At 39.4% G+C, this 10,935-nt stretch overlaps 1 protein-coding gene across 5 annotated transcripts in view; it reads right to left on the reverse strand.

Moving 5' to 3' along the window:
* The window catches only part of LOC116985287 (thymidine phosphorylase), a 28,664-nt gene that overhangs the window by 11,603 nt on the left and 6,126 nt on the right, over positions 1–10,935 (reverse strand). For 3 of the 5 annotated variants that reach the window (XM_033039966.1, XM_033039968.1, XM_033039969.1), the window contains exons 2-3: positions 9,169–9,348; positions 7,045–7,195 (exon numbers count right to left, since the gene is read on the reverse strand). In XM_033039966.1, coding sequence (XP_032895857.1) covers positions 7,045–7,180 — 136 coding nt within the window. In that variant the 5' untranslated portion in view covers positions 7,181–7,195; positions 9,169–9,348. Of the gene's footprint in view, positions 1–7,044; positions 7,196–8,711; positions 8,820–9,168; positions 9,349–10,935 lie in introns of all 5 variants that reach the window. The other 2 variants (XM_033039967.1, XM_033039970.1) reach the window with 2 other exon arrangements.

The raw sequence follows: 10,935 nt of genomic DNA on the forward strand, positions 1-10,935 counted from the left end.
CATGGTAGGTGCCTGGAATGCACAATTAGGGAAGGTGGTGGAATGTTATACAATTGCACCATTTATGAGGCATTTAGCCAAACACATGAAGGTGCAGAGGGTGGGGAGATACAGACTATATGCAGGCAAATTAGTTTGGATTAAACTGGTATCATGGTTTGAACAAATATTGTCAGCCAAAGGGCTGTGTTCCTGGATTGTACAGTTCTATGTTAACACCAGCCTGGCCTCCAGTTAGTTAGAACTGGTAAATCTCAGATTTACAGAGGAAGGAGTTTGTGTGCACCAAGTCTGTGTACACTACTCCAGTTTATAATGAACTAGCATATTGTGTTAGTGGGTCAGTGTATAGTGTGCAAATACACAATACACTGCTAGTGTACATTTAACATTGTGTACTAACATTGTGTACTAGTAGATTTGCGAATGTGGGCTGTTATGTGTTAGTGGATAGGAGATTACATATTTGTGCGTGTGCACTCTTTTATTGTAATAGTGGACTGGGGCTTAGAGTAAAATAGACAATCGACAATAGGTGCAGGAGGCCATTCGGCCCTTCGAGCAAGTCCACCATTCAATTTGATCATGGCTGATCATCCACAATCAGTATCCTGTTCCTGCTACTCCCCAAACCCCTTGACTCCGCTATCTTTAAGAGCTCTATCTAACTCTCTCTCTTGAAAGCATCCAGAGAACCAGTCTCCACTGCCCTCTGAGGCAGAGAATTTCACGGACTCACAACTCTCTGTGTTAAAAGGTATTTCCTCATCTCCGTTCTAAATAAGCTTACTCCCTATTCTTAAACTGTGGCCCCTGGTTCTGGACTCCCCCAACATCAGGAACATGTTTCCTGCCTCTAGCGTGTCCAAACCCTTAATAATCTTATATGTTCCAATAAGATTCCTCTCATCCTTCTAAACTCCAGAGTATACAAGCCCATACGCTCCATTCTATCAACATATGACAGTCCCGCCATCCCGGGAATTAACCTTGTGAACCTATGCTGCACTCCCTCAATAGTAAGAATGTCCTTCCTCAAATTTGGAGACCAAAACTGCACACAATATTCCGGGTGTGGTCTCACTAGGGCCCTCTACAACTGCAGAAGGACCTATTTGCTCTATACTCAACTCTTGTTATGAAGGCCAACATGCCATTCGCTTTCTTCACTGCCTGCTGTACCTGCATGCTTTCTTTCAGTGACTGATGAACAAGGACCCCCAGATCCCATTGTACTTCTCCTTTTCACAACTTGACACCATTTAGATAATAATCTGCCTTCCTGTTTTTGCCACCAAAGTGGATAGCCTCACATTTATCCACATTAAACTGCATCTGCCATGCATCTGCCCACTCACCCAACCTGTCCAAGTCACCCTGCATCCTCATAGCATCCTCCTCACAGTTCACACTGCCACCCAGCTTTGTGTCATCTGCTAATTTACTGATGTTACCTTTAATCCCTTCATCTAAATCATTAATATATATTGTAAATAGCTGCGGTCCCAGCACCGAGTCTTGCGGTACCCACTAGTCATTGCCTGCTATACTGAAAGGGGCCCGTTAATCCCTACTCCTTGTTTCCTGTCTGCCAACCAGTTTTCTATCCATGTCAGCAACCTACCCCCAATACCATGTGCTCTCATATTTTTCCCACTAATCTCCTATGTGGGACGTTATCAAATGCTTTCTGAAAGTCCACATACACTACATCCACTGGCTCTACCTTGTCCATTTTCCCAGTTAAATCCTCAAAAAATTCCAGATGATTAGTCACGCATGATTTCCCCATCGTAAATCCATGCTGACTCGGACCGATTCTGCTACTGCTGACCAAATGTACTGCTATTTCATTTTTTATAATTGACTCCAGCATCTTCCCCACCACCGATGTCAGGCTAACGGGTCTATAATTCCCTATTTTCTCCCTCCAACCTTTCTTAAAAAGTGGGATAGCATTAGCTACCCTCCAATCCACAGGAACTGATCCTAAATCTATAGAACATAGGAAAATGATCACCAGTGTGTCCACGATTTCTAGAGCTACTTCCTTAAGTACCCTGGGATACAGACCATCAGGCCCTGGGGATTTATCAGCCTTCAGTCCCATCAGTCTACCCAACACCATTTCCTGCCTAATGTGAATTTCCTTCAGTTCCTCCATCACCCTAGATCCTCTGCCCACTAGTACACCAGGGAGATTGTTTGTGTCCTCCTTAATGAAAGTGCCTGTTCAACTCACCTGCTATTTCCTTGTCTCCCATAATAAATTCGCCCTTTTCAGTCTTCAAGTGTCCAATTTTGGTCTTAACTATTTTTTTCCTCTTCACAATCCTAAAGAAGCTTTTACTGACCTCCTTTATATTCTTGGCTAGCTTACCTTTATACCTTATCTTTTCTCCCTGTATTGCCTTTTTAGTTATCTTCTGTTGCTCTTTAAAAGTTACTCAATCCTCTGGCTTCCCGCTCATCTTTGCTATGTTATACTTCCTCTTTTTATTTTTATACTGTCTCTGAATTCCCTTATCAGCCACAGTCACCCCCTATTCCCCATGGAATCTTTCTTCCTCTTTGTAATAAATCTTGTAAGTTTATCTGGAGTTTATTCAATAAGTGGATTTGTGTTCATGGAGCCTAATATAATTTATACAGAAGTCCTTTGGATATCTCTTGAAAGCCGATTGCAGATCAAGGTCACAGGGCACAAGTAGATCATGTACTCTTGCAGCCTCTTAAAGATGAGGTCATCAGTCAAAAGTTATCTCTGGTCACACAGCTGACTAATGTTTACTAAGTAACAAGAACAAGGCTGTACCCTAATGTGGAATATTGAGAAGGTTTTGTTGCTTAAACCATCAAAGAGGCATGTCAGACTTAGGCTGCTTTCTGATTAACTGATTAATTTTGAAAAGGTGATTAATCGTTACTTAATCATTTTGCCTCTGATTAAAATTATTAATTAAAAAAATTAAATTGAGGTTATTTTCAAATTAAAACTAATTTTTTCTTGGCAAATTTACCTTTATTTCACAAACGTAAATCTGCTTTAGACAGGCATTGGATAAGATCACAAAAAACATAAGTTATCAATGATCACTCAATAACGTGTGCAATTTTACGACAAAGAGGCCTGCAGCTAAAACATCTTTCAGATTCAACTGAGCTAGGAGGAATTGCCATGAGTGCTCAGTTCACTTTTTCAAGTGTGCTTGAGCATTTTGACGTGCTTCCGGGACAGCCATTTCACGCTTCAATATCTTCAAAATATCTTGCAGTTTTGAATGTGACTGCATTGGCTTCGGCTTCTTGACATTCTTGCTGGAGAGAATGGCTTCAAGCTCTTCTGATTTACTTTGCTTCACAGTGGGCTCAGCTTCGTCATTATCTTATTCACTATTGTCATCAAATAATTCATTGTCTTTGTTGGAGAACAGCTGAATGAAGAGTCCTGAAATGTCTGGGTTTCTTCTCTGCTCAATCCAGGTGCTAACAGCTCGTAGAGTTTTCTGCCGATTTCACCAAGTTGCTGCACCAGATTGGTCACCTTGAAATGAAATCAAATATTTTGTTAACTGTCAAAAAGTGCAACCACGTCGTCCAAGGTCGAGGACTCTGTCATTCAAATCCAAACTTTCAGCGAACTCAGATGCCAGCTGCAGTTCAATTTCAGATAAGATAATATGATTGGATAAAAGATCACTAACACTGTTGGTACGACACCATTCAGTTCCAATCACCTCAGTGTTGAATTCCAACATGTTTTGGAGTCAAGGATCAATGCCATCTCATTTCCTTTGACTAAATTTTGCAGTAATTAATTTCTCAAGTGTGATTTGTGGAAAATTGTAGAACATTTTCAGATTTTTCAGATTAATTCAGCAATGCTGTCTGCAAATTCAACATCGGCATTCATGGATTGATCTTCAAACACACTCGACAATGAGGTCATCATTGCCATCATCAGACTCCTCAATCTCCTCTTCTTCATCAAAGTCATCCTCTTCATTCTCATCTTCATCACCATCAGCAAGCATGTGGCCGCTTGTACAACACATCAACCACAGCTAAGTGAATGCCATGCGAATTACACAATTGCCTGAAAATGCTTGATTTTGTCCAAGCTTATGTATGACATTGGCTCCATCAGTGGTCATCCCTCCTACATATTTCTACAAATCAACGTAATAGGATTCAAGTTTATCAATGCTCAGGTTTAGTCCTTTTCGGGCAGACATTGAACCATTGATTCATATCATCCCAAGACCAAAGAGCTTGTTGGTGTGATGCAAATTGAAACACATGTCGTGTTGATTTCTCCTTGAGGTCCACTTGTCCAAAGTGAGTGAAAAGCAGTCCCGAAATTCCACTATTTCTTACAGTTCCTGCTTCATTTCTTCCCAGATTTTTGTTCCAAACTTCATGACCATATCACAAATTCCTTCTCTCATACTTGGGATTTTCAGACCTTGTGCAACAAAGGCATGTTTGTGTTCCAGATGGTATTAGAATGATGACGGAAATAGTGGCTATTTGTAAGTTGTTTCACAATCCTTCATTAAATTCCTATTGTTTGTTCACCAGAAGGTTGTGCCAAACATCCAACCTTGCCTTGAAAATCAATCTAGTTATTCAACATTTTGCTGTTTGAAATTATGTTAATGCATTTAATTAATAAATCAATTATGTTTACATTTTTGCTTAGCTTTACTGGATAAAGTGGATGAAAAGTTACCAAACATTTTTTTTTACTAAAGGAATTATCAAACTACCCTATTCTAGTACAAGCTTCAGAAAAGAGAGAGTTTAGAAATGTAATCACTTTCATCGATTAATCATGGATGATTAATCATTAATCACTATTTTTGAAAAAGTGATTAAACAGCCTGAGTCAGAGACAGATAAATTGATAAACAGTTACTCTTTAGTTTGAAAAAACTAATTGGTTAAGAGAATAAGGCAGCAACACTTAGGAACTAGTACAACTGAACTAAATGAATAATTGCATTCAGCTATTTTGTTTAATTCAGTCTTTTTGAATATTTTGCAAGTTTTCTTGAGCTTAATGTTACCTTATTGATCTGCATCGAGTTTATCTGGAGATTTTAGCAACACTAACAAAACTCTACACCCTCACACCTCCTATTTAGCATCATATTTTCAAGAACTTAAATTTGAGCCTAAAAAAGGCAAATATTTTTTACCATGAAAATTCATACTTCCAGATTCATTTGAATAACAAGTTGCATACTATTGCATCTGTAATAAACATTTATCATCTGAATTGCATGATTCCCAGGTAATTTATGTTTATAGAGTCACTGGATAGGAGAGGTGGACATTTCTTTTCTGTTCTCGGCACTGAAGGGTTGGTGCTTGGCCTTTCTGGATTGGGAACAGACATGAACAGATGTTACCTTTGTTTACTTTAAATCCAGGCTTTTCTTCTAACAAGTTGAAAACAATTGAGATTGATTAAGAGTGGTGAAAATGTGCCTGAGTTTCTTTTGGGGTAGGATATCGTGGCCTAATTATAATTGCCATGCTGAAAAGATTTGAGTCTTTCCGTCTGTAAAACAGGATTGAGGGTCTGAATGGTCATCTCTTGTTCCTATGTTTATATGTCAATCTTTTGTGAGGACACTGTGGGAAGCTGGAGAAGAAACTGCAGGAGACCTGGCTGAGATATCTGAATCATCATTAGACACGGGTGCCGTGCCAGGAAACTGGAGGGTGGCTAATGTTGTGCCTCTATTTAAGAAGGGCTGCAAGGAAAAGCCTGGGAGCTGTAGACCAGTGGACTTAACATCTGTGGTACGCATACTAGAGAGGATTTTGAGGGATAAGATATATATGCATTTGGATAGACAGGAACTGATTAGAGATAATCAGCGTGGAGATAATGTCTTACGAATCTTATTGAGGTTTTTTGAGGAAGTAACAAAAACAATTGACAAAGGCAAATATTCCAACAGGATCTTGATCATCTGGGTAGGTGGGCTAAGTAATGGTAAATGGAATTTAGTGTGAGATGATACATTTAGAGAAGTCAAATGAGAACAGGATCCTCACAATGAAAACATGCACCTGGGTGTGTTGTAGAGCAGGGGGATCTAGGAGTCTAGGTTCCCTGAAAGTGCCTCCACAGATTGATACAGTGATCAAGAAAGCTTTAGGTACATTGGCCTTCATCAGTCAGGGTATTGGGCATAGAGGTTGGTATGTTATGTTGTAGTTATACAAGATGTCGATGAGGCTGCATTTGGAGTATTGTGTTCAGTTTTGGTAACCCTGCTATAGGAAAGATGTCCTTAAGCTGAAAAGAGTGCAGAGATCATTTATGAGTATGTTGCCATGACTTGTTGGCTGAAGCTATAGGGAGAGGTTGGACTTTCCTCCTTGGAGTGAAGGAGGCTGAGGGTGATCTTATAGAGGTATATAAAATCATAAGAGGAATAGATTGGATGAATGCACAGAATCTTTTACTCAGAGCTGGTGAATCAAGAACCACAACATAGGTTTAAGGTGAGAGGAGAAAGATTTAATAGGAACCTGAGCGGCAACTTTTTCACACAGAGGGTGGTAGGTATTTGGAAGGTGCTGCCAGAGGAGGCAGTTGAGACGGGTACTATGACAACATTTAAAAGGCGTTTATACAGGTACATGGATAGGAAAAGTTTAGAAGCCTTTGGGCCAAATGAAGGCAGATGGGACTAGCGTGGATGACGCATCTTGGTTGGCATAGCCAAGTTGGGCTGAAGGCCCAACCATGTTGTCTGACTCTCTGACTGATAAACAAGCCACTGAATGGCATTGACGTGTGTCAGTCCTAGTAATTCTTTCCACTCCCAAGCCTTGAATTCTGATACGAATTATTCTCTTGGTTAAGAATTGATCAAACCCAGAGCTGGAATAAGCAGTTCTGTTCTGCATAAAACTCCACTGATTAATAACAGATAAACCCCAGTGTTGACTGGTAATCACTTGTCTCATTATTGCATATTCTGGACAATTGAAAAGGAACCAAAGATCATGTGGCAGTATTACCAATCTGACATTCTTGGATGGTTTGATTTATTACGCCTTGAACAAAATAATGGATTTCTTCTGCACTCAAAGACTGCTTGTCTCGTTTCTTCCTAATCATTTCCGGTATATTAATGTGTTCTTGGCTGGTGCACATTTTCTCAACTCCTGCCTGAAAAGAAAAATAGGTCAATTGATTGATGAAAAGAAATACTGATCCCAATGGATCAATTATCAAAAATATACCAAATAATGCTTCATCATCCAAAAGAGACTAATCATGTCTTAATCAGCCAATTCAGTTTGAAAGAAAACAGCTCTAGGTGCTTCCCACTCAAGCCCCACATCACCTTCTTCAGAGACCAGTTCATCATGACTTGTACAGTCCAATCTCTTCTGATTAAAAACTTTGAAAATCTGCAGAAAGGTCTCGACCCAAAACATCACCCATTCCTTCTCTCCAAAGATGCTGCCTGTCCCACTGAGTTACTCCAGCATTTTGTGTCTGCCATGCCTTTTAATTAATTTGACCAATATTGCTTTCTGTAGATGCTCACTAAGTCTTTTGCTTTGCCTCTACGTTTGCTATTTCAGAAACATTGCTTTTGCTTATCATTTTCTGCAAAGTTATTACATAATTTCTTCCTTATTAAACTATATTCAGCACAAAGCATTCCAGGTCACTCATTGATAGTTGGTTCTTCCTCTCATTTTAATGGAATCATCAAAATGTTATCATTCTTGATATAAAACCCTAAGCATATAACTTTCAGCAGCTTTGTACAAAGCTCGGTTCGGGCAGCAATTCTGCCTGATCTTTTTACTTACATACTTGGCCCAGGATTAACTGTTGCAGTTGATCAAATATATTAAATTGGAGCACAAAACTAACTGCTAGCAAACCTCAGTGGGTCAAGCAACATCTGGATGGGCGAAGGGATGGTTGATGTTTCAGGTCCTCTTTTTCATCTGTCCTGATGCAGGACTGCGACCATGGAATGTGCTCAGAAATGTGCAAATATTAGAAGCATGCTAAAAAATGCCTCCAGAATTTGAGAAATAGCCCCTCAAAGGGTCAACAACGGCTGCAACGTCTTACACATTTTATATGCACAGAGCACACAGATACCTCGGGCCTCAAATTTACAGGGTGGCAGAATTCTGTGGACAGTAGTAAATATTGTATCTATCAATTATTTCTTTAAAATAATTCAGTTTTCATTTGATTTCTTATCTGATTTGTGATCTACAATAGTCTGAATAGATAATAGCATAGGTGAATATCAATCTGCCATTTGCATTTTGAAAATTAAATAATGTGTGAAATGAATGTCCAACTCACCAGTGCAAATGTTGGCCAGTGAACAGTTAAAATTATCCACCATTCACTAAAGTAAATGTACTCCCACCTTAACAATAGCACAATTCAAATACAAAATACTGTTAAGAAACTGAAAAAACTCAAGTCAATTTACAGGAATGTCACCAAAGAAAATGTGTCTTTGTCCCATTAGGAGATATTAAGGGATAGGTAGGTGCCGAGCAGCTTGAAATGACAAAGGGAAAGTTTAAGAGGCTGAGACAAAAAGGCTTTGGGAGTCAATTCCAGAAATGAGAGCCTGGATAGCTGAAGACACATCTGGCAATGGCAGAGAAAGTAGGGGTGAAAATTAGTGGAAGGTACATACCTGTGTCACAAGAGATTGAATTGGAGGAGCGTAGATGGATGTGGTTAATTAGGAGAAATGTAAAACATTGTTGTTGCTTTGGCTGGGAAGAATCCATGTCAATGAGCTCTGGGGTAAATGAGACATGATAGGGAAAGGCGGCTGAATGACCTCAGTTTTACAGTGATACAGGTTACAGGTTACAGATAAGAGAGGTCAGCCAATGGAATAGCCAAATCTAAATAAACTTATGGCTGAAAGTTTCAGCAGCAAATCAGCTGACTCAATGTTGAAATTGAACAATTATAAGGGTGGAAATACAGTCTAATTTATGTGGCAGCTGTACAGCAAGGAGTGAGGTATAACACCAGACTTGTTCATCCTCAAACTGCTGCAAGGGAAATGGGTTGAATCAGCGAATAAGGAAAAATCTATGGGCGGGAGCAAAGACAGAAAAAGTCAATAGGAATCGTTTTACCTGTTAACTCGAGGAAAGCACACCTCAGAGATGCATTAATTATTGCGTCCTTCACAGATCAGATCCAAGGCTGACTCTTCGCTCACAATAATAATGGAACAAAGCAATAATTCTTCCCCTATATGGGAAGTTTGCTTGGATTATAAGGTCGTTATCTTGACTTTGAGGATAGTAAATTTCCTGTAAATAAAATCCACTGATTATGAGTTCACACAGTTCCTCTCCATTAGTGGACAAAAACACACAAAGATAGAGAAATCAAATGTGTGCTTTGACTGAGACTTTAAACATTCAATTTCAAGTGCGTTGAAAGATGAATGTAAAATGGCGTACATCCAGTAGCATCCGCCCATCAATTGGCAGCTCTAGGAAGTGGTGAAAGGGTGGAGATGTGGGTGGAGGGGAAGATTTATGGACGACATGTGTAGAATAACACAGGCAGACTTTATTACAGTGACAGTGCAGAAACAGGTGGGTTTCTCACCATACCACCCATTCTACCTTCAGGTGAGGTTAGTGGAGGGAGCCCTGTCTTATTTTAGCTTCACTGATCTTTTTGAAACCTTCACAGGATCTTAATATTGTTATTTTAATAAGCTAGCTAATGAAGCTTTTTCCCAGGATGGAAAAATAAAATTCTAGAGGGCATAGCTTTATGGTGATAGAGGTAAAGTTTAAAGGAAATATGCGAGGATATTGTTTTACATAGAGGATGGTGGGTGCCTGAAACGTGCTGCTGGGGGTGCTGGTTGAGGCAGATACGATAGTGGCATTTAAGAGGTTTGTTAATAGACATATGGATATGCATGGAATGGAGGGATATGGATTATGTGCAAATAGATTAGAGATGATCTTGGTATTATGTTTTGCAGACATTGTGGGCTGAAGGGCCTGTTCTTGTGCTGTATTGTTCCATCTTCTAAATATATGTTCCTGTATATAGTCACAAGAAAACATTCTGGTGAACTTTGTTCTTGTTGAAACTGTCCAACCTGCTAGGTCAATTTGTTTAGCAGGGCAGGGTGCTTTTGCAACATGTTTCATCGATTGTGTCAACATTCCAAATGTCACAAAAATAAAACTCCATGGACTCCACATTTTCCTCTTCTTGGTTTTTCTGACCAACCTTCGGTTGTGCTCATGCGCGAAATGAATGAAAATTTGCAAGTAATTCTGCTCCACCATCTCAGCATAAAGGCTTTATGTTACTATTAGACAGTGTTTGTTTTTGACCACTTGATTGAATGCGACCTTGTTGTCATTGACTATTTATTTTGCAACCTTTACAAATGATATTGCCCAGTTGCTGTGACCCATATTCATCAAAACCCATGCTTCTCCAACATCCATTTCCTCTTCCACTTGGGATTTCAATGCATGATAAACTGGCTGTGGCTTGCAATAAATAGGTTACACACCTCCATAAATTTGCCTTTAGGATCTTTGTAGGAATAATCAAACACGATATGACTTGAGGATCCTGACATGATTTTACCGTCACCAAACTGAATACATTTACTCTATTCAAATTTAGTTTGCACCGATAGAGACAAAATAGTGTGGATTCTTGAGCAAAAAAAACAAACTGCTGGAAAAACCGGTCAGGAAGCATCTGTGGAGGAAAATGTTAGATAACTTTCCAGTTTGTGACTCTTCTTCAGACAGGTAAATAAACAACCTAACTCTCAGTAAGCATCTGATACTAGATCAATCTTCCACACAATGTGCTTGTAATTGCTCATAACCCGTGGCTAGGCATCTTGATTT

The sequence above is a fragment of the Amblyraja radiata genome, chromosome 21 (genome assembly GCF_010909765.2).
Source record: "Amblyraja radiata isolate CabotCenter1 chromosome 21, sAmbRad1.1.pri, whole genome shotgun sequence".
Lineage (NCBI taxonomy): Eukaryota > Metazoa > Chordata > Chondrichthyes > Rajiformes > Rajidae > Amblyraja > Amblyraja radiata.